Below are 27989 nucleotides of genomic sequence, written 5' to 3' on the forward strand. Positions count from 1 at the left end.
GACGATGCAGGTCGTAGATGGCGGACCGTCAGCCATGATATCAAAAGAAAACAAAAGCTGAAAGCAGACTGTAGAATGACCATACGGGAGCTGTCAGAGGCTGCCAATGTCAATGGAACTGCACACAGCATTCTGACCACCAAATTAAACATGCGAAAGGTATTTAGCAGTATTCACTTCTCTTGTACAATGATATTTATAGTAATATACAGTAGTATAATAGCACTTTAATATTGGATGGAGGAATGTTCAAATTACTGCAAATTATTGTGATGAACACTAAAATGTTATAAATTGTCCCAAGTTAGGAAACCGCAAGCAGTTATTTTTATCATTTTCAAAATCACAAAATTATATTTTACTATTCTGATAGCTGAAGTACATGTATTTGCAGGTGCACACGCTGGATGCCACGCATCCTGACCGACTTAGAGAGAGACAGGCACGTGAAGGAGTCAAAGAAGTTTCTGCGGTGCATCAGACAAAACAGTGACTTTCTGAACTACGTCATCATGACTGATGAGACCTGGCTATATCTGAGAGAGCAAGAGACCAAGGCACAGTTGTTTACAATGTTCCCGTGCACACCAGGATAGGGGACGTCGTAGAACAGCGATAGTGTACATCTTCAAGTCTCCGTCATTTGATGTAGGAGAGACAGACATTTTTGATATTTACAGACGTAGTAGAGGATAGAACGACGTTTCTGTTGATGTATTTTTATTAATGCATGTCTTATACTATTAAAGATATATAGAGGCAGTCTATGTAATTATTGATCATCCCTCGTATTAAGTTCTCATTAACAGCATGAGATCGAGCCATCTCACATGTGCCAAATACTTTTCTTTGTTGGTATGTGTAAAATCACTGGAGACTCCATGCAGTCCTTTCGGCAAGAAATGAAAAAGTCTTGTAATGTGCATTTTACCTCAATCAGTAATTGGTACTTTACAAATCTCCATAAGACCGTATATGACTTACAGGGGACTGAAAAAAGTATATGCTTAGCCCTTGAGCCCATGATTTAGAAGTTTGTTTGTTCTGGGCCTTAAATCTCTATAATCTTGTAATGTGCTTTTTTTATCTCAATCAGTTGGTACTTCACAAATCTCCTATAAGACCATTTATGACCATTATAGTGATACGACGTAAGCCTGTGTTTTGATTTTCAAAGTGTTTGCATAATACAAACTTCAGAAATTTTAACTTTAAAGGCATAAACATGGTTAAATTCAATTTCGTTGCAAAACATTTGACAAAATATGCTATTATATTGTAGGAAAAAAACGTACTTTGATTAAAATTGTGATTTGGTTATTATACATTTTCCTTCAGTTAAAAATAAGACCAAGGTATTTAGAAATATATTGTTGATGATATTTAAGTTATTTCAAGTTATTCATAGTGAATATATGATAAAAAGAGATTTTAGAGTATTAATTATGATGATTTTAAACTGAGGCAAAAGTTTGACTGTAATTGAATAATAAATTAATTATTGTCATTCAAATAATATTCCATCTTACTATTTATATCTTATATTGTATCAGATATGTCGTGCACATGATTCGAAACCTACTTGAAAGTGCTACACCCTGTCGTACAGTTTCCCCACCAAAACCTTCTCGTTTTAACGCTATCCCTGTTCAAGTAACTTGCAGTGAAGTGGTTGAACAGGAATAGCGTTAAAACAAGAAGGTTTTGGTGGGGAAATCATAGTACCTGGGGTAGTACTTTCAAATATGTTTCGAATCATGATATTAACACAGTATATTGAATAAAAAAACTTACGCCATGATTTATAATTTTTGTTTACCTTTCCACTTTCACTTTCGAGCTCAAAATGACGTAGCGCGATCACGTGATTGGGCACACTGTTAGTGATATTATAAAGTAAATCATATAGGAAATTTTAGGTTTCTCCAACTGTACATAACATTAGTCAATGTATTTATGTCAAAAGTAAATTAAATCAGTTATTTGTATAATTTATTTAAATTCATACAGCTATTACAAAGCGATTTATACCTTAGTAGCATAACTCCCTGCTCTGCAGCTATCAGTAATTTCCTCCTTTGTGACATTCTGAACTGACAGAAAAAGGATCCCTTTTACTGGAAATTACTGAAACTGTTTTTCTAGGAAATACTGTACTGAGATGACTACAAGCAGAGTCTCAAAGGCAGTACCAAATTTAACTTTACTCTATACATCATGGTTAAGCTTTTAGTTATTGTTTTACTGTCATTTATACAGTCCTTCAAAACTAAAACCAAGGACATTATAGCTGCATCATCAGTTTACGTCGTTGATAAAATACATGTGCCATAGTCTGAGCCATCATCTCTTACACAAAGGTGATTAGCTGAAGAGAAAAGGGATTTCAAGAGAACATTTCAAGGTCATTTTGAGTAAATAACCAAGCATTATTTAAGGTTCCTTAAAGTCAACTGATTGTGTAGGTGTAGATTTACCTTTGTCTTTTACAATCCTTTAAAATTTCCTATAATGTCATCATCTGTAAATATCAGGAATTTCCTGGAACCATTATTCTAAATGTTTGCTACCTGATAGCATTGTATATAGACAGCTCTGCAGTTGGTACTTTAGAAGTCACAAAGCTATCATTGATTATTGAGAAAAGTCTGTAAAAGGAATCAAATTTGCCATGTAAACCATCTTTATTACTGTACTTTACCTTTGAATGTGCCAGTTTTAATTCCAAAATCCAAAATTTATATCGTCTAGAATAAACCATTAACAGAATTTCACCTTTCTTCCAATAACCCTCCTGATGAATGAATTTTCGACTGAAGACGTATTATAGAGTAAACTGACCATGAAATGTGACTATCGGATTCACGCTACTACAACTAGACACAGAAATTATTGATCCGACAATATAAATGCTGACCCAGTCATGTGACTTCTTGCTTCCGTATAAGGAGTTCCTGTAAACCTACGAAAGTGTCTTAATATCTAAAGCATCTTAAAGGTTCTAGAAATATTATCTATGAATTATCCCTCGGAAATATGTATATTTTATGCTTACAAGCTTATTTCAAATTTTCTTAATCTAGTTTAATGTTTTATTTCATAAGGGTTACAAAATTTAAACAATATGAGATGCACCATGAGAATAACCAACATTATAAGTGCATTTGCGACCAGCATGGATCTGTGTTCATTAAAAGTTTCTCTAATTGCAATAGGCTTTGAAAGGAACAGCATGGATCATGACCAGACTGCGCGTATGCGCATGCTGATCTGGATCCATGCTCAGGTCGCTTAAAGGCACTTTGTTGGTTTTCTCATGGTGCGGCTCATAATTATACTGATACTTCAATAACTGAAAGATAAAGATCAGTACTGTTAACTGAATAATTCATAGAAGATTTCAAAAATTAAAAGTAAAGTTTTTGTTAATTTAATTATCATACAGTAGTGTTACCATTAATGAAGGGTTTATGAGACACCAAAAGACTTTGAGCTTTACATCCTGACAATGCAGATTCCTATTTTTTGATGCCATGCAGACACCAGGCAGGTTGGCAACCAGTGACATGATTATTTAACTATCTGGCAGCTCACCAACTGGTCTCTTTTCAGTAATGACCAACATAATGTTGTCAATCACCATACAAGTCACTCGTCTTCTTTTGAAAAGGAAAAAGTTTTAGTCTAGTAAGTTACAGGAATATTCTTTAGGACCACAGAATGCAATAATTCAGAAAATAAATTAATAACAGACTATAGATCAATGATTCTGCTGCAACTCCGCACACCCCACCCCCATCCACTGTCCTAAGTGAAACAGCTAAACATTCTTTCAAATAGGGAAGTGTTGTCAATGTGAGTGTTGCTGTTGATGCTACTGTTTGTGTCCTGATAAATAATGCATTGTTGTCGCAGTAAAACATGTTGACTTTCTGCCAAGTAATCCTTCAGGGGCGCATTAAAATTCCTATTAAAGTCTTCCTGAAATGGAATGATGTCTTTATTGTCTGTTTCCCTCAGTGTGTAACAGCTAACATGAAATAATGATTGCTTTCCATGTACATTGTCACTGGATTTTTAAAGGATGGCATTAATGTTAAAATGTATTGAATTTGATTTTTTGTTGTTGTTGTCATCTTGTTTGTTAGGGTAAAAACATTGAAACTCTACAATTAAGCGACAGGTTGACATTGTTTGTAAATAAGTTTATTTATAGTCGCCACCTGTAACCCACTGTTAGTAATGTTAGTGGGAGGATATATAGTGACGCTCAAATTCCAGAAGCTTCCCTGGTTCTTAGAGATTAGCATGCCAGGTGTAAAGTACCCTTACACAGGACTCTTATCCCAATGTTAGTAGTTTTTACTTGTAGAAGTGTGGGCTCGAACTCACGACCCCTGGTTTCGTAGTCAGACAGTGTTATCACTGGACTACTTTGACCGCTCTTTTTTGACATTTATGCTGTAATTTAGGGAATCTGGCTGATCCTAGAATGGTTGCTGTACTGTAGATATTGTGTATATCGTAATGCAGTTTTTTGTCCCCCCAGGACTGTAACCCCCATATTACTAAGTCATGAATTATTAGGATTGAATTAAGTCCAGAGTGTACTACAGTTAATATTGTAAACTAATTGAGCCGTGCCATGAGAAAACCAACATAGTGGGTTTGCGACCAGCATGGATCCAGACCAGCCTGCGCATCCGCGCAGTCTGGTCAGGATCCATTCTGTTCGCTTTTAAAGCCTATTGGAATTGGAGAAACTGTTAGCGAACAGCATGGATCCTGACCAGACTGCGCGGATGCGCAGGCTGGTCTGGATCCATGCTGGTCGCAAACCCACTATGTTGGTTTTCTCATGGCACGGCTCAATTGTTTGTTTTGTTTCAAGAAAGAAACATAAGATTGCTTTGGATGCTTTTTTTAAGTCAAACTCTCCTGTGTGTTTTGTACATTTTGTACTGGCAAGAGTTGAGTTTGACAGGGCTCATATTGATGTATTAAATCATTGATTTTATGTCTTTGGTGTCTTTGACAACAGGGTCATGAAACTTTAACCTGAATGAAATTTGCAGAGACAGATGCCATTGATACAGAATTGATTGCAGTTTACATTGAAGATATTCCTACTGATGAACTTCTTCCAGTTTCTAAAGATTTCTTAACATTAATTCTTACTACAGGTTCAAAATTATCAGAAGTTCAAAAACTGCCAAATTGTGGCAAATTATAGTCAGAAGTGTTTGGTCAATATTTATTCAGATACAGGTATTCCTTTGATACCTTAAGTGACCATTTCAATGTACATTACTGACCATTATGGTTCTAAATATAATAATTTGATCACAAAATATCTGACAAATTCTCAAACAAAATGGACACTTCACATAATATAGACAATTACATTATTACAGAAAGTATTTGATATTTGAATCAAATTGAGGAAATAATGTAACATTGAAGAAGAAGGTAAATGGTTAGGCATGTTCTATTCTCTGGCCTGGCCTGGCCCGGCCTGGCCTGGCCTGGCCTGGCCCGATGAGCCCAATTTTCGACTGGGCCGGGCCAGGCCAGGCCAGATTTTATTGTACATAGAGAAAATGAATGACATAAAATCTAAATATACAATTACAGTAGCAGGCAGTATTAACCTTTATTGTTTACTTACTGCAGGTCAAACAAAATGAGAAACCAGTCCTCTGGGGAATCATTAATTAGCCGTCATTCATCTTATTTGAAATACAGATTTGCACTGAAGAAAATGATGTAACTAAATGATAACTACCCATTTTGTCTGTGATCAAATTATTTAAAGTCAACTTTAACACTTGTTTTTAAAACTAATCGCTAATTTCATTGATAAGTTTACCTGCTGCAATATAACTGAATATGTGTATGCAGTGAATGCATCTTTGGGAATTGTAATTACAGGTTGTGTCCCTACTATCCTTAGCTGACCTCTTAACTGTTCAGTTGAACTTTTAATGTATGTTTGGTTTAATTACGCTGATGTTCAATTCATGGAAGAGTAATAAAAATAATATTCATTGTGGGACCTCTAACTCATTGTCAGGGTGTTGGCATTTTAGATTATTGATATTTTTCTTGCACACAAAATAATGGTGCATTGTGTTTATGTTATTTCTAAGTGATATATTTAACGCTAAAAGATGCTCTTGAGCCTGTTTCACAAAACTTTGTAGGATTTTTTTTCACATATTTAGGTCAATATAAAAACATTTTTATAAAAATATTCAGTATGTGTATAACCTAAACTACAAAATTTATTTATCGCTTCCCCGTATCATACTATCCCAGATCCTAGAACGGAGATAGCATATATTTTAGAAATTGAAAGTTGTTGCCCGTTAGTATTGACAGGTGCCACTCATTAATCTTCGCCAATATTCTCTGTCGTTTTCTTTATTTTACACCATATTTGTAACATGAAAATATCTAAATTGACCAAAATAACATAGATAGTTTACCAATGGCACAGTGGCGTAGTGATAAATTCTGCGACTTTCACGCATGTTACCGTGGGTTTGATTTCAATTCAGATTGCTTTCATTAAATCAATATAATGTAATTTTATCGATACTGTTTTTATTCTTACAACATTTTATGGTAATAACTTGTATGTAGAAGAATGTTGAATAATGTGTATTTCTTTCAATAAATTACGATAAGTGACAATTTTCCTGCATTCTAAGTTTACAGATGAAATTTAAAAGAAAATGATAATGAAAATGGTCAAACAGGTGTCTCGGACTCGCAGTCCCGAGATTGGTAGCTGAACGTTTTGTCAGCACAACTATATCTGCATGTACGGACTAGCGGTAAAGAAATGTTTATATTTTATTTGGTTTTCAATATTTATATTTTTATTTATGTTTGGGCTCCGAAACTTTATTTACGAAAGCATACGGAATATTCTTGAGTGCTAGTTCAATAATTTCGGACAATACTAAATAATCCTCAATAGACACAATAGTAATAATTAGTTAGGTTATTCAATTGGGGGAAAACCAAGCCACCAGTCAAGAGTCAATTGAGGTTGAGATCTTCTGATAATTGTCATAACAAGTAATCAGGCATCACCTTTAAATTAGACTTAATAGTTATGTTAGCTACAGGCTTATTCCCAGGTGTATAATTTTACAGAGTGGGAATTCAAAATGTATTTATATAATGTCTGAAATATCCAAACTTATTCCTCAATTAATAAGCTCAAAAGGCAGATTTTAAAGATGCTATAGAAATCGCTTTCACCTTTTACGAAATTGAAATCTATGGCCTGGCCTGGCCTGGCCTGGCCCGGCCCAGTCGAAAATTGGGCTCATCGGGCCAGGCCAGGCCGGGCCGGGCCAGGCCAGGCCAGAGATTAGAACATGCCAAATGGTTATCAATGGTCAGATTATGGAAGGGCTGTTAAGAAAGGTGCTTGACACATTGTTTTAACTTGATCAAATAAACTGAGATAACTAAAGTGTTTTTAAAAGATGCTTGCAAAGTATATACCATATTGCAAATAGCAAGCACCTGGGTTTGAAGAGATTTGTAATGATTTAACCAGATAAGTCCAAATACAAACATTTAGTTTCATTTAAGCAAAGCTGAAAAATGAAATGAAAGAAGTTTTTGTTTTTGATATGTTCAATGATAAAAACTCTTATATACCCACAATGTACTATTGACATCATAGGACTCATAAGGACATATTAAATGGTATAATTCTTTCAATGTTGTTGGCATTTTATCATGTACTTTGAGTGTGAGCAATACAGGAGTTTGCAGATGGTATTAAATATGCAGGATTTATTGCAGTTTGAAGATGCATGGTCTATCTGACAGATCTTCTATAGCAGGTGAAGATTACTGACCTTTTTACCTGTGGTTTGAAATATGACAAATTGTGGCAAATTACAGCCTTAAGTGTTTGGTCAATATTGATTCAGATACAGATATTCTTTTGATACCTTAAATTGATCATTTCAGTGTACTAAATGTTTCTCAGTATCATGATTAATAATTGCCCAAAAACATCTGTAAAATTCTCACAAAATGGACACTGTCATATTCAATAGATATTGTTGCATTTGTTTGGGTCTCTTGTATTTTGAATGGATTGGAAGTTGAAAATGTCACATAGAAGAAGAGTAATGGTTATCACACAGGTCAAGTAAAAATAGATAAATAATAAAATAATATATGAAATAAATAATAAATAATAATAAAATTTAGAATATTTTTAAGGCTGCATCAGAAGTTGGTTGACACATTGATTTAACTTGAGATAGTGGCATTTTGTTCAAAAAATGCTTGAAAAGTTCCTATTGTGACAAAAGCAAGTGAATGGCTTTCACAAGTTTTAAGTGATATCTGATAACTGATTTCAAAGGAATTGTAATGTTTATAACAAATCTGTGTCTAGAAATGATTAGATCCATTCTGGGTTGAACTTTAAAGTAAGAATAGAATCCAAGGGGTCCAGGCATTTAGCATACAACAAAAGCTGATGTGCACTATTAAATATTAGCTACCAACAAAGTTAATGGACAAAGTAGAAATATTAGCGAACAGGGTGCTTCAAATACTGATCAGCTAGCTTAAGATACTATCAAAAACAATATAAAAGAGCGGATGACACCATCAGAATACAAGACTGCCAGGATGACATATAGAAGTTGAAAATAAGGACATGGACCTCTAAGTTTCATTGTAGCAAAACTGAAAAGTGAAAGGAAAAACAGAAAAAAACTGACATTATTTTATGTGGTTTCAAGAAGAAAATTTCAACTTCTACTACATTTTTGTATTAGCATGCAGGACTGGGAATAGTGAGGACATTTTAGAGTGCATTCTCTTTAGCAATATTGTCTTGAAATTTGAACCACAATGAAATACACAGACAGATGGCATTTATGCAGAATTTATAGCAATTTGCATTGAAGATCCTCTAACTGATGCTTCCTCTAGCTGTTTAAGATGTCTGAACTTTTTGCCTTTGGTTCAAAATGTGACAAATTGTAGCAAATTATGGTCCTTAAGTGTTATGTCAATATTGATTCAAATGCAGATAGTCTTTTGATACCTTAAATTGACAATTTCAGTGTACCATTATAATTTTAAATATCATAACTTGACCACAAGGTGTCTGTAAATTCTATCAAAATGGAGGTGACACAATTTAGGTTTATTATAATATGCAAAAAGTTGTCCATTAAACACAAGATTGAACTAAGAGAATATTCTTAACTAAAGAAAGGCATTTCATAGATATATGAGCCGTGCCATGGGAAAACCAACATAGTGGCTTTGCGACCAGCATGGATCCAGACCAGCCTGCGCATCCGCGCAGTCTGGTCAGGATCCATGCTGTTCGCTAACAGTTTCTCCAGTTCCAGTAGGCTTTAAAAGCGAACAGCATGGAGCCTGACCAGACTGCGCGGATGCGCAGGCTGGTCTGGATCCATGCTGGTCGCACACCCACAATGTTGGTTTTCCCATGGCACGGCTCATATTATGCTGTTTAAATAATCTCATGAATCAGAACCAGATATAAGTAAGAAAATAATATACCAAACAGCCAAAGCAAGAAGGGAAAAATAAAAACATTTCAGGCCCACAGCAACTGACTAAATTTTGAAGCCAAATCATTATATCATGATTAATTAAAGAAAAATAATACTTGCTGCATTTTCTTCTACCAACTACATACAGATGCAGAGGTCTTGTAGGCTTTACAGAAGGTTATTAAGTTATATATATATTTATTTGTGCCCAGGTACAATCTTTTGGTACTTTTATTCCAGTATACCAACATACTGTTCCTGTCAAAAGATAAGTATAATCAGATCTGATATATCAGGACCTCCTTCAATGTTAAAGGTTTTTATTGTCCCTGTCAGGATACATATTAACAACAGATTTTTTTTCTAACTTAGTCTTACCTTAAACCTGGACATAATAGTTGTCAATTTACCTTTACTTTACTACTACATATAGTTACCATTTGGTGTGCACTGTGCAGCCTACTTGGCTTGGTTTGCTTGAGTCTTTTATACCTTTGTACCAACATCTTGTTCCTGTCAAAGAGAAAGGTAATCAGATCTGACCTCTGTCAGTGTAGGGCTTTTAGCTGTCTACCAGGGTAGAGATTAACAGCAAAATCAATGATAAAAGATCCTTGTGAAAAAATATGATAAGATAATTCACTTTCAGTCTGCATTTATTATATGGAGATTTACTACTGCCATTTAATTCAGGTACCTGCTCAGATTGCTCCCCTGGTACATAGCATTTTAAGGCTATGAATGCTAGAATTGGTCTTTAAACTTTGGTTTCCAGTGGGGTAACTGCATGTTCACTCTGTCCTGAATTGACAGAAGACAATTGTCATTTGTCCTGCACCTCATATTTTTGCCAGGAAATTGTCAGTTATTTATACGAAATCAAAGAACACTTCTGTTGATGTTTTAAAAAATGGACCAAAAGCAAAGAAAAAGTTTAAGTGTAACGTTAATCAAATATTTGTTAAGGTGGCAGACCCATGGTGACTATCAGCAAATTACATTATTCTCTGATTCCGGCATTTTCTGAGCTATATATTTGTCTGAAGTACGTATTAAATAAGAATACGCAACCAAATAGAAATTACTTGGTGGCATTACCGGTCCACTACCTTTAGTAATTTATGAATGGCTACTAATCTATACATTACATAATTAGGTGACCTTGACCCATATTAGTAAACCACCAACTGCATGATTATGCATTTAAATAGCAGAGGTTGATTCCCTTTAAAGGACACTCTGACATTTTTTTAAACAGAATGCTTTTGATGTAGCCTGCAAGTCAACACAATGGAGCCAAAATCAAATAGATTTTAGAGACTGTCAAACATTATAGTGGCTGAACAAATATTGCTTGATCCTCAAAATGTTTGGCTTTCATAAGACACAAACAGAGCACTGAACTGAACAATTAATGAAACTACAGTATAAATAGCAAATGTCAACCATTTAATGAATATCTTTTAAATACCCATTCCTGCTGTTTGAAAGTCTGAATGAAGTTTTGTAGTTGAGGTACTTAATTATGAATAATTTAATTTCAAAAAGCAAATACAGTGATGTCTATGACATTAGTTTGACAGGCAATGATATTGTTGAATCTTGTGGAGCATAAAATTTCATGGTTCTTTAAACTGAAATGGATTTTTTTTTTTTGAACAGTATTGCAGATTGCATGGAGTCATTTAAAAGCTTGAAGGCCGGTGTCCAGTACTTAAGAACTTTTAATTTTGCAAAGTTTAGTTTCATTTGTCATTTGACACAATATATGAAAAAAGAAAAGAAAACTAGTCCTAATAAATAATAATGATTCAACAAAAGAATTTTATAGAAGATTCTTTATACCATACAAACAAAATGAAATATTAAATATATAAGAATTCAGGTCATGTCGGCAATACAAACATGATACAAGAGATTCTTATTTAATAAATTCACATAGTATTCATGTATAAAAATTGTTTTATGTTCATTATATATAGTCTATAAAAGGCAACTGCTATGCATGCACTTGCCATAAATGGAAATGAACAATGCAAAGTGCATTAATTACGGCTTTGATGTGAATTATTAACATTATTTTAATGTGCATTAAGCCAGAAAACATGTTAATGAATGATTTAGTTATTCTGACAATGGTGTAAATGATTTATGCATGTATTTGATTCAATACTACTAATTGAATTAATTCTTGCCAAGACAGTATATTGACAGGCCAATTAATTATACATGCAACTGTTTGGTCCCCAGGGTCATTGTCCATTCCCAGTGGTCAGTTGATAATGAATGGACAGCCAGTTACCAGTAATAATCAGATGCAAATTTGTTCCTGTAATATTGGAATTAGCAGATCATGATCACCATTTGGGAAGACAGGAGTGATAATTACCTCCCTTTAATGAAATGTCTTCTAATGAATCAAATGTTTTTTTGTTTTTAGCTCACCTGAGCAATGCTCAGGTGAGTTTTTCTGATCGCTCGATGTCCGGCGTCCGTCGTCTGTCGTCTGTCTGTCGTCTGTCTGTCGTCTGTCTGTCAACATTTAGCTTGTGTATGCGATAGAGGCTGTATTTTTCAACTGATCTTCATGAAATTTGGTCAGAATGATCTCCTTGATAAAATCTAGGCCGAGTTCGAAAATGGGTCATCTGGGGTCAAAAACTAGGTCACTAGGTCAAATCAAAGAAAAAGCTTGTGTATGCGATAGAGGCTGTGTTTTACAATTAATCTTCATGAATTTTGGTCAGAATGATTATCTTGATGAAATCTAGGCCGAGTTCGAAAATGGGTCATCTGGGGTCAAAAACTAGGTCACTAGGTCAAATCAAAGAAAAAGCTTGTGTATGCGATAGAGGCTGTATTTTACAATTAATCTTCATGAATATTGGTCAGAATGATTATCTTGATGAAATCTAGGCCGAGTTCGAAAATGGGTCATCTGGGGTCAAAAACTAGGTCACTAGGTCAAATCAAAGAAAAAGCTTGTGTATGCGATAGAGGCTGTATTTTTCAATTAATCTTCATGAATTTTGGTCAGGATGATTATCTTGATGAAATCTAGGCCGAGTTCGAAAACAGGTTATCTGGGGTCAAAAAATAGGTCACTAGGTCAAATCAAAGAAAAAGCTTGTGTATGCGATAGAGGCTGTATTTTTCAATTAATCTTCAGGAATTTTGGTCAGAATGATTATCTTGATAAAATCTAGGCCAGGTTCGAAAATGGGTCATCTGGGGTCAAAAACTAGGTCACTAGGTCAAATCAAAGAAAAAGCTTGTGTATGCGATAGAGGCTGTATTTTTCAATTAATCTTCATGAATTTTGGTCAGAATGATTATCTTGATGAAATCTAGGCCGAGTTCGAAAATGGGTCATCTGAGGTCAAAAACTAGGTCACTAGGTCAAATCAAAGAAAAAGCTTTTGTATGCGATAGAGGCTGTATTTTTCAATTAATCTTCATGAATTTTGGTCAGAATGACTATCTTGATGAAATCTAGGCCGAGTTCGAAAACAGGTCATCTGAGGTCAAAAACTAGGTCACAAGATCAAATCAAAGAAAAAGCTTGTGTGTGCGATAGAGGCTGTATTTTTCAATTAATCTTCATGAATTTTGGTCAGAATGATTATCTTGATGAAATCTAGGCCGAGTTCGAAAATGGGTCATCTGGGGTCAAAAACTAGGTCACTAGGTCAAATCAAAGAAAAAGCCTGTGTATGTGATAGAGGCTGTATTTTTCAATTAATCTTCGTGAATTTTGGTCAGAATGATTATCTTGATGAAATCTAGGCCGAATATGAAAACGGGTCATCTGGGGTCAAAAACTAGGTCACTAGGTCAAATCAAAGAAAAAGCTTGTGTACGCGATAGAGGCTGTATTTTCAATTGATCTTCCTGAAATTAAGTCAAAATAATAACCTTAATGAAATCTAGGTTGAATTTGAAAATGGGTCATCTGGGGTTAAAAAGAAGGTCACTAGGTCAAATCTAAGAAAAAACCTTGTGTATGCCATAGAGGCTGTATTTTTCAATTGATCTACATGAAATTTTGTCAGAATGATTGCCTTGACGAAATCTAGGTCAAGTTTGAATATGGGTCATCTGGGGTCAAAATTAGGTCACTAGGTCAAATCAAAGAAAAACATTGTGTATGCAATAGAGGCTACATTTTCCGATTGTTCTTCCTGAAATTAAGTCAGAATGATTGCCTTGATGAAATGTTGGTCAAATTTATATATGGGTCATCTTGGATCAAAAAGTAGGTCACTGGGTCAAATCAAAGAAAATACTTATTTATACTCAAGGTTTTTGCTCCAATTTTAATGATAATTGGTCAGAATATTTTTTTCCATGAAATCACTAGGTCAGATTATGGTGTGTTATGGTGTGTTTCTCAGGTGAGCGACCTAGGGCCATCTTGGCCCTCTTGTCTGTTGTCGTTTTTTTGTTTAAAAGGGCACCGACACAATTATAGGTCTTATGGCGACTTTCCAGCTTTGATGATGGAAGAAGAGCGCAGGTGCCCGTGCGTGCATTATTTCATCACACGCGGGCACCTGGGTAAAACCACCGACCTTCCGTAAGCCAGCTGGATGGCTTCCTCACATGAAAAATTCAATGCTCTGAGTGAGGCTTGAACCCATAACGATGAGAGGCAAGTGATTTGAAGTTGAGCGACCTTAACCACTAGGCCACAGAGGCCCCTCAAATGTTTTAGTTCTTGGACTTGCAAGGTTTGTTCATTATGTAACTGTATGGCTGTGTCTTAGGTCAGATGATACTGTTCTGTTATACAGAATTTATTCAAGTCATGGCATTGTTGGTCACTGCAAAAGTTGTCTATAACCTGAATATTTTTGTATATCCCATTTAGAAATTAACAGCAATGATAAATTTCACCTGAAATTGATGTAAACTTCAATCCTTCGCATTTCATGTTTACTAAAGACTCTGACATTTAAACTCATAAAACATGGAATTCTCCATGACACATGGTGGCATTTGTCTCTTGTTGCACTCCAGATGAGTTATTAGTTCTTTAATAAGATTTTAGTACAATATAACCTAATTTAGCCATTAGGAAATTGTCCAGAATTGGCTGGTAGGAACTGCCTTAGAACTTCCAATGAGTCATAATGGGAGCTCAGCTTCTAATCTCCTGCTATAGATCAGAATTCTTGCTATCCCCAAGCGTAATGTGGGGTTTTAATTTCCGCTCAACAACAAATATAAGGGATTAAAGGGTCACTCGTGCATAGCTTGCATTTATAGCATTTTGTCTTTTCTTTTGACGATTGCTAATTAAAATAATCGCTTTAGGCATGAAACTCCAGGGTTATATAGCACTGCTAGAGGTCATGTACTGAATGCATTCTGGATGCATTGGACAAAAATTGACAGCAGTAATGTTTTGGATTATGGGATGACCCAATCTGACTAAAGTACTTGATCTTCTAAACGAAGATCTGAGAACGACCCATTCACATTCGTCTTCTGTATATTTTGGATTTCCAATATTGCTATTTTTATTTTCGCAAATCTATTTTTGTTTGAACCAATCAGACAACTTGTTCGAATGTCAGAGTAAGAAAAATTTGCAGTTAATCCAGGGCTCGAACCCCGGACCTCTCGCTTACAGAGCAAGTGCTCTACCGACTGAGCTAACCGCCTATCTGATATCTTTCGACATAAAAATTGTTGATATCAAAAACCAAGGCTTTTTAAAGCTTGCAGAATGTTGTAAGTTAGCTTTTGATTGGCTAGCGGGAGGGCTGTCAGAACGAGGCCATCAATAGCTCGTTGTCAGATCCTATGCGTAGCGTAATAGGAGATGTACTTTAGTCAGATTGGGGATGACCATAAATAGCCACATTTCTGTCAAAAATGAGTGATTTTGAAGCTTGTCATAATTCATCTTCTTATCTTAGCATGACTAAAAGCCTAAATTTATTAGCATTTCACAGAAAAAATCTCCAAACAAAATGTGAATCACAGTGCTAAACTTAAAAGAATCCTGGATGGCCACCTGATTTTCACTACACATGCCATGGTAACAAAATAAGTTTAGAATCTGTTTGAAGTAACTGGAATGCAAGAATATTTAAATTACTTACAGATTTGCAATGTTCCAAATAAGGAAACCAGCATGACAACCCAAAACTGAGAGGGACTAACATGTTAATAATAAGATAATAGTGTATAAAGTTAAATCAAATATCCAGTCTTACTTCTGAAAATTTCAGTTATGTCCTCTACCTTAACAAAGAGTAGTTATGTTTTCCAGAAATAAAGGCAGTAAGTAATATATAGTATTTATAGTGGGGGAGACATATTGTTTTTGCCCTGTCCATCAGGCAGGTAGGCAGGCCGTCCGTCCATCACACTTCATTTCCGATCAATAACTGGAGAACCATTTGACCTAGAACCTTCAGACTTCATAGGATGGCAGGGCTTATAGAGTAGACGACTCCTATTGTTTTTGGGGTCACTCCTTCAAAGGTCAAGGTCACAGGGGCCTGAACATGGAAAACCATTTCCAATCAATAACTTGAGAACCACTTGTCCCAGAATGTTGAAACTCCAAAGGATGATTGGACATGCACAGTAGATGACCCCTATTGATTTTGGTGTCATTCTATTAAAGGTCAAGGTCACAGAGGCCTGAACATGGAAAACAATTTCCAATAAATAGCTTGAGAACCATTTGACCCAGTATGTTAAAACTTCATAGGATGATTGGACATGCAGAGTAGAATGATGACCCCTATTGATTTTGGGGACACTCTATTTAAGGTCAAGTTTACATGGGCCAGAACACCGTTTGACCAGTAGAACCTTCAAACTTCATAGGGTGATAGGACTTACAGATTAGATGACCCTTTTGTTTTTGGGGTCACTCCATCAAAGGTAAAGGTCACAGGGGCCATCCATCTCTCACATTTCATTTTTCAATCAAGAACTGGAGAACCATTTGACCTAGAACCTTCAGTCTTCATAGGGCTTCAGGGGCCTGAACATGGAAAACCTTTCTGATCAATAACTTGAGAACCATGACCCAGAATGTTGAAATTTGATACTTTTAGGACAATTGCAGGACATGTAAAGTAGGTGATCACTATTGATTATTTGGTCACTTGATCAAAGGTCAAAGTCAAAGGGACCAGAACATGGAAACAAGTTTCCAATTAGTAACTTGAGAACCATTTGACCTAGAACCTTCAAACTTCATAGGATGATTGGACTTTCAGAATTGATATATAACTCTTGATGTTGAAACTTGTGGATGATTGGACATGCCAAGTAGATGATCCCTATTGCAGCCTGGCAACCATCAATTTCTCATTGACTTCTGCTCTTGTCCCCTATTGACTTCTTGCCTATTACTACTATATGCACTGAGGGAGACATGCGCTTTTCTACAAAAGCATGGTCTAGTTTAAAGTCATTTTCTCCAGTCTTTGATACTGATCAAATATAATCAAGGGATTGTAAAACTTCAATTAAAAGATGATTTTAATGATCAGATTACATAACACATGTCTCCTGATATTTCCTAATGATAAATCAATATTGAATTATTATCTTCAGTCAAAAGCATTTTAAAATAATTGCATGCAGACTTATTTGATGATTAACTGAATTTGCAAGTGTATGGTGAGATATTTTAAGAAAGTAGCATTACTTTAATTTAAGAGTTACAACAATCTTTTGATTTAAGAGACAAGATTGAAAAATTACTTTGGCCATTTTTTATGCCAGTTTTAAACCTACAGGAGGCTTTCTTATTTTATGGTGTTATCTCAACAGTCCATCCGCTAATTGTTTGTTCATCTCCTCCCACACCATAGACTGAGGTCAAAAAAGTATCACAGCATCAAACTTAACAGATGACTCAAAGTACTACTCCAGGAAGACCGGTCAGGGACTCAAAGGACTTTCATAATATTTTTGGTTATTTGATCTCTGGTTTATCTGTGACTTTCAAACTGTACACTGAGTGTGACACAAATTTAAGCATATTTCAAGAAGATTTATATTGTCTTAGGAGTTTGAGTGATGCAGATGTCAAGGTCACAGGATATTCTAGTATAAAAGTTGCAAGTATTAAGTATTGTGCATTTTATTCGACCTGGCAGGGCGGAGTTAATCTCTGACTTTAATGCAAATAAATTGGTTACAATCTCAAAAAACATGCAAAATAGGTAGAGCAATATAATTGTTTAATACTGTAATCTTCTGTAACCAAAGACTAAAATTCAACCCTAGATTGGTAATATGTACAACATATCCTGCACAATAATGCAGTGGACCATCGCAAAAGCCCGCCCCGCCAGGTCGAATAAAACGCACAATACTTGTAACTTTTATGACTTCGCATAACTGCAGCAAATATTGGCAAGAATTCAGAAAAAACAAATCATTTTGCTGTTCATTTGTGGTTATCTTCTGGAAACCATGTTTCCTTTTGTCATTAACAGATATTGATTGGTCAGTCAGAACTGAACAAGTTAATCTGCAATAAATGGTCACCTAGTGGTCACCCATGGGAAATATTCTCCTAAAATAGAAGAAATTCAGCAGTGCAATCAGCAGCAATGTCTAGCACAACAGTGTTAATTATTTTTATGAAATTAATGTCTTTATTTATGTTCAAACATTGTTTAACCTCAAATACTTCTAGATTTTTATACGCCCGTTTCTGAAAGAGCGGGGCCCCCTGTGAAAAAGGTTCATGAACTTCATTAAATAGTTCATGAATAAATATTCATGAGAGTCAAAATTTATGTTTCATGAATTTTGATATTCATGAACTTGTTCATGAATTTAAAATAATACATGAACAAGTTCATGAATATTGAAATTCATGAAACATAAATTTTGATTCTCATGAGTATCTATTCATGAACAAATTCATGAATATTGAAATTCATGAAACATAAATTTTGATTCTCATGAACAAATTCATGAAACATGAATTTTGGTTTTCATGCATTTTTATTCATGAACTGGATATTCATGAACACATTTAAAAAATCATACATGAATTTTAATTCATGAACTAGTTCATGAATTCATGAATATTGAAATTCATGAAACATAAATTTTGATTTTCATGAATATTTATTCATGAACTTTTTTTAAAGAAGAAGAAAAGTTCATGAACTTATTCATGAACTAGTCAAGGAAACCTGGTAGGAGTGTAACACTATGAAACCTGAGAGATCTGCATGTAATGGAATTCTTTTAACAATTTTGGTAGAGCTTGATACAAGAAAAAATTCTGTAGGTCAAAGTGTTGTTCAGTTAGCCTGGCCAGAGACTGTTTTTTTTTTTAGTCTCTGCTGAGTCACTGTGTTGATGACATTTTCCACCCTCGACAAATGACATGTTGAGTAAAACAGTAAACTAGAGTGGGATTGGGAGCATAATAAGAAGTAAACAATTGCTGTACAAAATACAAAACATTAAGTTAAACAATGTATAATTTACTTTAATCTCAAGATTGAAATTCAGATGCATGTACTAGCTTTGCTTCAGGGTCGTGAAAACTTGTGACATTTTAAAAGGATTTTATTTTTTTTTAAATGAATGATTTATGACAACACCATAATTACTTATTTGATTTTCAGTATACTCATGTTCCTTTTAAACAATCCTAATTGTAGTATGATAATTATTTCCTTCTTATTTGCTGCACAAACTTCTCAAAATTGCTGAATCACATGTGCAAAAAAATTCCCAGCATGCAACAAAATAATGGAAACTGATCATGTGACATTATGAATTTAATGTTCTTGAACATTTATGAAAAGTTCATGAACTTATTCATTTATTGTAAAAGGTAATAAACCTAAGTTTTATGTTAAATGAATGAACAGTTCAGAAACTCACAGTTGGGTTCAAGAAATGGTTACACTGAATTAGAAAAAGGTTTTGAATTTTAGTACTTTTAATGAACCTGTGTTCATGAACAATTTTGGTTCTTAGTCTTTGTCTAGACAACAGTAACTGTTCAGGAACTGGTAAAGTTCTATAAGTTCTTGAAATTTTGCAGTTTTTGAACCAATGTTCAAGAACTATCATTGTTCTAGAATCACAGTCTAAGAACTGTTATGTTGGTTCAGGAACAGTTCTCTAAGTTCTTCAGAAGTTCTTGAATGTTTAAGAACTTAATACTAGTTCTAGAACATTTATTACAGGGTCATAACCCTGTAGTTCTTGAATCACAATTTCAATCATTATCTGAATTTCATTTTTCAAGTTCATGAATTTCCTAAATCATTTAATGGATTTTCTGAAATGTTCATGAACTACAATTACAAGTTCATGAAATGAAAGTAATATTCTTGAACTTGGGACTTCATGAATTTAATTTCATGAACTTTTCCTTGTAGTTCATGAACTTTTTTGATAATTCATGAAATAATTCATGAATTCTTACAAATTCATGAATAAATTCATGAAGTTCATGATCCTTTTTCACAGGGGGCGTATTATGTGAACACCCATGGCGTCCAAAAGCCTGTCCCATCTCTAAGTCAAACAGATTTCATACAGTCTTTACCAAACTTGCTGACAATGTTTGCGGGCATAATATCTCGGCCATGTTCAATAATCAGCGAAATCGCCCCAGGCACTCTTGGATTATGGCCCTTGAATATTCGAAAAACTGCGAATTTAGCCTTGTCCTCTCTCTAAATCAAACAGTTTTCATCCAATCTTCACCAAACTTGGTGACAATGTTTGTGGGCGTAATATCATGGCCAAGTTCGATAACCAGCGAAATCACCCCTGAGGCACTCTTGGATTATGGCCCTTGAATTACTCAAAAAACTGCGAATTTAGCCTTGTCCGCTCTCTAAGTCGAAGAGTTTTCATCCTATCTTCACCAAACATGCTGACAATATTTGTTGGCATAACATCTCAGCGAAGTTCAATAACCAGCGAAATCGCCCTAGGCACTCTTGGATTATGGCCCTTGAATTATGTAACTGAATATTTAGCCGGGTGTATTGACAGTCTGGCACTCTTGTTTGTATTAACATTGTAAAGCTGCATTTGAGATTTCAAAGAGGTGCTGCCTGACAGATTTCAATTAAAATGGCGTGCCACAGCCAAATATTAGTCAGGGGGCAACATAACACAGGTCATCATACTGCTCATCTTCAGACTTCTTTCCTTAGTACGTGCAGTCACAATTTGTGTCACAGTCTATAACTTATACACTCGCAAAACTGTGTTTAGATATATCTTTTATATTTATGTCTCCCCCAGGAGACATATTGTTTTTGCCCTGTCCGTCCGTCCGTCCGTCAGTACGTCATACTTCATTTCTGAGCAATAACTGGAGAACCTTTTGACCTAGAACCTTCAAACTTCATAGGGTTGTCTGGCTGCTGGAGTAGACGACCCCTATTGTTTTTGGGGTCACTCCATCAAAGGTCAAGGTCACAGGGGCCTGAACATCGAAAACCATTTCCGATCAATAACTAGAGAACCACTTGACCCAGAATGTTGAAACTTCATAGGATGATTGGTCATGAAGAGTAGATGACCCCTATTGATTTTGGGGTCACTCCGTCAAAGGTCAAGGTCACAGGGGCCTGAACATTGAAAACCATTTCCGATCAATAACTAGAGAACCACTTGACCCAGAATGTTGAAACTTCATAGGATGATTGGTCATGAAGAGTAGATGACCCATATTGATTTTGGGGTCACTCCGTCAAAGGTCAAGTTCACAGGGGCCTGAACATTGAAAACCATTTCCAATCAATAACTAGAGAACCACATGACTCAGAATGTTGAAACTTCATAGGATGATTGGTCATAAAGAGTAGACAATCCCTATTGTTTTTGGGGTCACTCTGTCAAAGGTCAAGGTCACAGGGGCCTGAACGTTGAAAACCATTTCTGGTCAATAACTAGAGAACCACTTGACCCAGAATGTTGAAACTAAATAGGATGATTGTACATGCAAAGTAGATGACCCCTATCGATTTTGGGGCCACTCCATTAAAGGTCAAGGTCACAGGGGCCTGAACATTGAAAACCATTTCCGGTCAGTAACTTGAGAACCACTTGACCCAGAATGTTGAAACTTAATAGGATGATTGATCATAAAGAGTAGATGACCCCTAACGATTTTGGGGTCACTCTGTGAAAGGTCAAGGTCACAGGGGCCTGAACATTGAAAACCATTTCCGGTCAGTTACTTGAGAACCACTTGACCCAGAATGATGAAACTTCATAGGATTATTGGTCATGCAGACTAGATGAACCCTAACAATTTTAGGGTCACTCTGTTAAAGGTCAAGGCCACAGGGGCCTGAACATGGAAAACCATTTCCAATCAATAACTTGAGAACCTCTCGACCCAGAATGTTTAAACTTCATAGGATGATTGTTCATGCAGAGTAAATGACCCTTATTGTTTTTGGGGTCACTCCGTTAAAGGTCAAGGTCACAGGGGCCTGAACATTGATAACCAGTTCCGATCAATAACTTGAGAACCACTTGACCCAGAATGTTGAAACTTCATAGGATGATTGAACCTGCAGAGTAGATGACCCCTATTGATTTTGGAGTCAGTCTAATAAAGGTCAAGGTCACAGTGGCCTGTTCATGTAAAATCATTTTTTGGAAATAACTTGAGAACCACTTAACCTACAATGTTGAAACTTAATAGGATGATTGGACATGCAGAGTAGATGACCCCTATTGCAGCCAACCATCAGTGTCTCTTTGACTTTCGCTCCTGACCCCTATTGACCTCTTGCCTATAGGACTTTGCATTGGGGGAGACATGCGCTTTTTTACAAAAGCATTTTTTTAGTTTTAGTAGACTCCAGTCCTTAGGATAGCTTCTGTATAAGTGGTTAAGTGAGTGACATGGAAATATTAGCATATTCGCAAATTGACAAAATTGGCAATTTTTTTCTTCAGCATGGTACATGATAATCGAAGAAATTTATTCAATCACCAGTATAAAATACGACAATATTATAAATTATGTACATTACATATGCAGCAGAATTAGTGCATTGTAATCAAGCGGCTACTTAAATTCTTTTTTTTCTGTACTCTGTCTGTCTGTACATATTTGTGCAATTTAAAGTTCTATAATACATGGATATAATCCATGTTTTTACCATAAGAGAATGATATGTGCAGTTATTATGCCAGAAAAATTAGTGATTCTTACGACGTGCTGTTTTTACACAACTTAGAAATTGGGAATTCACTAATAATTCCGCTTGTTAAATGTCAGGAAATTCACTAAATTTTCGACCTGCAGAGATATCCACTTATACAGCGGTTTTCACTGTATATTGTTTAAAGCGTTATATGTAATACAGATATTACCGCAATTAAATGAAGTTATAGGTATCAGAATGATATATTAATTGAATTCTTATGAGTTTTAAAAAATGACATACAATGCATACAACTTCAAAATGTTTCATGCAGAAAAATTTACAAAGCTTAACAACATCATGTTTTCAAAGAAACAATGATATTTGAACAAACTCAGAATTTTGATGTAGATAACAGACTTGCATATTACTGGAAAGATTTTTTTAGGAAAAAAAAATATTCACAAGGTGGTCACAGTTGGTGCTTTTCAAATCCATTAGTGCTTGCATGTATCATAAATGGCCCTATAAGTTCTACACTGTACTTAAGTAATTCCTCATGGCAGTTAAAAGTCTTGTCCATCTTGAAGCAATCTTTGCAATCAACTGAGAAACCACTTATTTCATTCTTTTTATTATCTGCCCATTTTTATTTTCCGCCCAAAAGGATTCCACTAATAGCGTTGCAAATTGGATTGGATTTGTTGACCATAAAAATGATGTGATGGTCTTCCTTATTTGGTCACTGTGTGACGTGCAACTGTAACGGTCCAGAAATGGCAATCCCAGCTAATTTTATTAGTATGATTATTTGTTGTTTCCAGGCAAGAGGGCTGTTAATGAACACATATTTCTTACATATTTACGCCGTTTTTGACTTTGACTCTAGTTTTTAATTCACATGAAATGGTCTTGCTATCGGGGAAATTATGGAACAAATTTGTTGGTCTGGAACATTCCTTAAAGAGATGTGAACGTATTTTAACAGCCTTAGTATTATGATGATAACCAGGGAAAATTGCAGTTTTTATAAGGAAATCTTCACCACTGGGCAATTTAACACTGTAAATTTCAACCCAGGGGGAGATTCACATGGGTATAGGGATTTAGTCTGTTATACTGTTGAGCAGTATTATAATCTGCCTTCCAATTTCAGATTTTCTAGTTTTAGAACGATATTGATTATGAGATCATGTTTCCATGGAAACAATTTCTAAATTTTTTCTTAATTTGATTGAAATCATAAAGTACCTCAATATAATATTATATGATATATGACACTAAGCAGGTGGGGAAAATTAAACTTGCAGTTTCAATAAAACTTTTTCTCAGCAGGAAATTGTTCAGTCTTGTCATTTAAAATACCTAATTATAAGCCATGTTGACTGTTTACTGTCATTTCTAGAGCCTGGTAAAATTGTTATATTGAGGTTTCCAATTATTCTAATTGGTATCTATAGATTTTGCATTAAATTTCACAAAGATGTTTTGAAAAATCTGAATTGCTTTATACTTATAATTAAGTTTATGTTTCCAACAAGTATAAAGCTTGAAAGCAACAATGCGTATGTTTCTAACTTCGCAAATTGAACAGTATAATATGGAATTATTTCCATTTTAACAGTTTTATTCCAAATTTAGCTGTTTGACATTGTAATGATCAATGATTCTAATACTTATTCTTAAAGAGCATAAATTGAATTTTTTTCATTTCTGTTTTTTTCAAATGACATAACAGAAATGTAGACTGCACTTAGCTTGCAGCTGTCCAGCCAGCTTTTGTTCAGTTAGTTAGATCACATTGGGGTCTTTCTCCATCATTAAAACAGGAAAGTTGCAAAGTTACCTGAGCCGTGCCATGGGAAAACCAACATAGTGGCTTTGCGACCAGCATGGATCCAGACCAGCCTGCGCATCCACGCAGTCTGGTCAGGATCCATACTGTTCGCTAACAGTTTCTCTAATTGCAATAAGCTTTGAAAGCGAACAGCATGGATCCTGACCAGACTGCGCGGATGCGCAGGCTGGTCTGGATCCATGCTGGTCGCAAACCCACTATGTTGATTTTCCCATGGCACGGCTCACCTTATTATTGAAATGTGATTAAAAATCTAACAAAGAAAAAAACATGATATTGTCAGTGATGAAGTATTTCAGTGGAAAAAGACGTAGGAGTACAGGGAGACTTTTCACTAGAGATTGTTAGAAACTTTTAGCAAGAGTTACCTCTCTTGATCGTAGCAAAATTTACTCATATGTCTCTGTTTTTCCGCAGACACTGGCAGTATTGAACCCGCTGAAGCAGACACAACATGAACTCATGCAGGACACAGACCTGGCTGGACCTTTAGTCTTCTGTCTGGCATTTGGTGGAAGCCTGATGCTGGTAAGTAATTATAATATGAAAACGGAGCGATGGTTTAGTGGTTAAAGTGTTGGCCACCTAGCCCAGAGGTTATGGGTTTGAGCTTCACTGGGGTCATAACTAAGCCTTCTCATTAGACCAGTACTGGATTTTCCAAGAAGCAGACTTGAGAGAGATTTTATATTAGCATCAAGCTTTCATGAGAACTAAACTACTATAAAACTAAACTAATTTGACAAGGGAGAATAATCTTGGAATTCTTTTAGCAAAATTATTAAGACTTATATACCTTATATTGTACAAGAAACAGAGTAGTTTGAATCCTCTATCTCTGAGTGGTTAGTGAACTAGATTCACAAGTTCAAGCCCTGCTGAAGGCTGGACTCTTAGTGGATCTGAGTGGTTTAGCCCTTACCCTGCTACATTTCTATAATGAACTTCTCCATCTTTCAATTTGGACAGAGCCATTAACTGTTAAAAGGGGTGCTTAACGAAGATATACTGACTAAATGGTGAACAGTGCAGATCTTGATCAGACTGCACATATGTGCAGGCTGATCATGATCTATACTGGTGGCAAAGGCAGAATCAATTGTGTCCAGCATGATAAGGGTTAAGCTGCAGACTTCAAACCACTTGTTACTCTGTATTGTGAGTTAAAGCTTCATTTAGAGCTTACATATAAGATAGCCATCTGGCTGGTTTCTGAAGGCGGTTGGTCTGAGCCTAAAATAAAGTGATAAGTCTATTACTGGGGACCTATGAACATACAGTAAAAAAGAATTAAAAAGGATAATGTCTTAATCAGAAAACTGAGTGTGTTCTGAAGTTTTAAATAGTCATATTATTTTTCACATGGGGAATATAGAGGATTATTTTTTTTCCGAAATAATAATTCTCGAAAAAATGTATGTAGAAACCTTTTGGTATATTTAATTGATGTATGAGAAATAGTATGTTTACAACACTAGTTTGAAGTTGATTATTTTAATATTTTCAATAGCTTGTTTTGAAAATTTTATCTCCAATGAATTATCATGTATATTTTCAAAATACAGAATGATGAAATTTGGATAAACTCTTTAATATTATACAAAAAAGTAAGTACCTTTTGCAAATCTAGCTTGTCATCTTAAAAACTAACAGAAATATACCTCCTTAATTATGGTAGGCTTATTTGATAAGAAAATACGATGAACAAAAAAGATTCAAAGGGTGTTGTTTATATTTTCAGTCTGGCAAGCTCCATTTCGGCTATATATATGGTATCGGACTGGTTGGCTGTTTGGCGATGTACTGCTTACTGAACCTGATGTCTATGACGGGAGTTTCGAGTGGATGTATCATCAGCGTGCTGGGATATTGTTTACTCCCGATGGTGTTCCTGTCTTTTTCATCTGCTGTTTTATCATTACAGTAAGTCAGAGTGTACTGTGAAATTATTATTATTTGCGAGGGACTAATTTTCCTTCATGGTTTTATGATAACGTCAATTCACAAACCTAAAAATCCCTAGAAGCAGATAAAATTTAAATTCCATTTATCGTCACAAAATGAAATCAACAAAGTTAATTAAATCCCCATGAAAAAGCTACTACGAAATTTCATTTCCACTAAAATGATTTCTCAGTATATGCTTCTTGTGTTCTACCAACTTAGCTAATATTATAGAGTATTCTCTGCCTCTGAGTTATGAAGAAGTAACTTGAGGAGAACAAGTCAGTACTGGTGCAGAATTCAGGCACAGTGGTTTAGATAACATTGTTTTGTCATTGCATAACTGAAATATTTTTATGCCCCCGGCATCTACTGATGCGGGAGGCATATAGTGATCGTCCTGTCCGTCCACTCGTCCATCCGTACGAGGTTAACTAAATGGGACCGTTTCGTCTAGCATCAATACCCCTTACTAGAATGACTTGATACTAATGCAGATGTAACCTGTGACCATTCCTCATCTTCAGACATCACCTGACCTCAGCTTGACCTTGACCTTGACCTCATTTTGGACTTAGGTTGTTTTATATGGGCCATCTCTTGGTTAACCAAATGGGACCGTTTCGTCTAGCATCAATACTTCTTACAAGAATGAATTGATACTAATACAGATGTAACCTGTGACCATTCCTCATCTTCAAACATCACCTGACCTCAGTTTAACCTTGACCTCGTTTTGGACTTAGGTTGCTTTGTATCGACAAGGATGCCACCGGGGGCATCAAGCGTTTATTGAATGCAGCTCCATGTTTAGAAATGCTGTTGAAACCCAACCTGAATCACTAAGTGTGGTTACATGACATTTTACAGGAATAGTTTTGAATTGGTCTTACTAATTTGTTAGCAAAAGCATACCAAAAAGTCTATGTAAATTCATGTGTAAAATTCCGGTGAAAGAACATTTCAGAAGTTCAAATAAATTGGTGAACAATCCCATTACAGAATCAGTGTAAGAAACATTTATCTCATATTTTATGGTAGGGACTACTTTAGCTAATTTTGTACCATTTGCTCAAGTCATTGAATTTGAGAAAATTCTGTTTGCTTGTTCCATGACTGGACATAATGCAGCTTCCAGTTGAGCATTGTGAACTTAAGAATAACCTTTGGGGTTAAAATATTCCACAGAAATGGAATGTACAGCTGTATATTAAGATTTCACCGAAGCTGTATATGTTTACTTTAAGGTACTTGTATAATAGATGTGTAGTTATTATGCAGTTACTCCATGATTACCTTATTTTTCTCATTTACAGAGGTCTTGTGGGTATTGTGCTAACAGCTATAACAGTGTTATGGTGTAGTGTATCAGCGTCAAAGTTGTTTGTGTCGGCGCTAGAGATGGACCATCAGCAATTACTCGTGGCATACCCATGCTGTCTGGTGTATGGAGTTTTTGCCCTTCTTACAGTCTTCTGA

General features: G+C 35.4%; 2 protein-coding genes across 2 annotated transcripts in view; one reads left to right on the plus strand and one right to left on the minus strand.

Annotated features, from left to right (window-relative positions):
- The window catches only part of LOC123557823 (leucine-rich repeat-containing protein 24-like), a 47805-nt gene extending 44955 nt beyond the window's left edge, over nt 1-2850 (minus strand). The window contains exon 1 of the mRNA XM_045349527.2: nt 2702-2850. The gene's annotated coding sequence lies outside the window, so the exon portion shown is untranslated. The remainder of the gene's footprint in view (nt 1-2701) is intronic.
- On the plus strand, nt 76-27989 carry LOC123557824 (protein YIPF5-like). Its single transcript, XM_053544741.1, has 4 exons — nt 76-159; nt 24984-25094; nt 26308-26489; nt 27827-27989. The coding sequence occupies exons 1-4, from the start codon at nt 76-78 to the stop codon at nt 27987-27989; spliced, it is 540 nt and encodes a 179-aa protein (XP_053400716.1).

This window comes from Mercenaria mercenaria, chromosome 5 (genome assembly GCF_021730395.1).
Source record: "Mercenaria mercenaria strain notata chromosome 5, MADL_Memer_1, whole genome shotgun sequence".
NCBI lineage: Eukaryota > Metazoa > Mollusca > Bivalvia > Venerida > Veneridae > Mercenaria > Mercenaria mercenaria.

What these genes read in the sequence shown, in the direction of transcription:
- LOC123557824 (XM_053544741.1), top strand. Translation starts at nt 76, where the DNA reads ATGACCATACGGGAGCTGTCAGAGGCTGCCAATGTCAATGGAACTGCA. An exon ending in CCAAATTAAACATGCGAAAG is followed by an intron (nt 160 to 24,983) that starts GTATTTAGCAGT and finishes GTTTTTCCGCAG; the next exon opens with ACACTGGCAGTATTGAACCC. An exon ending in TTGGTGGAAGCCTGATGCTG is followed by an intron (nt 25,095 to 26,307) that starts GTAAGTAATTAT and finishes TTATATTTTCAG; the next exon opens with TCTGGCAAGCTCCATTTCGG.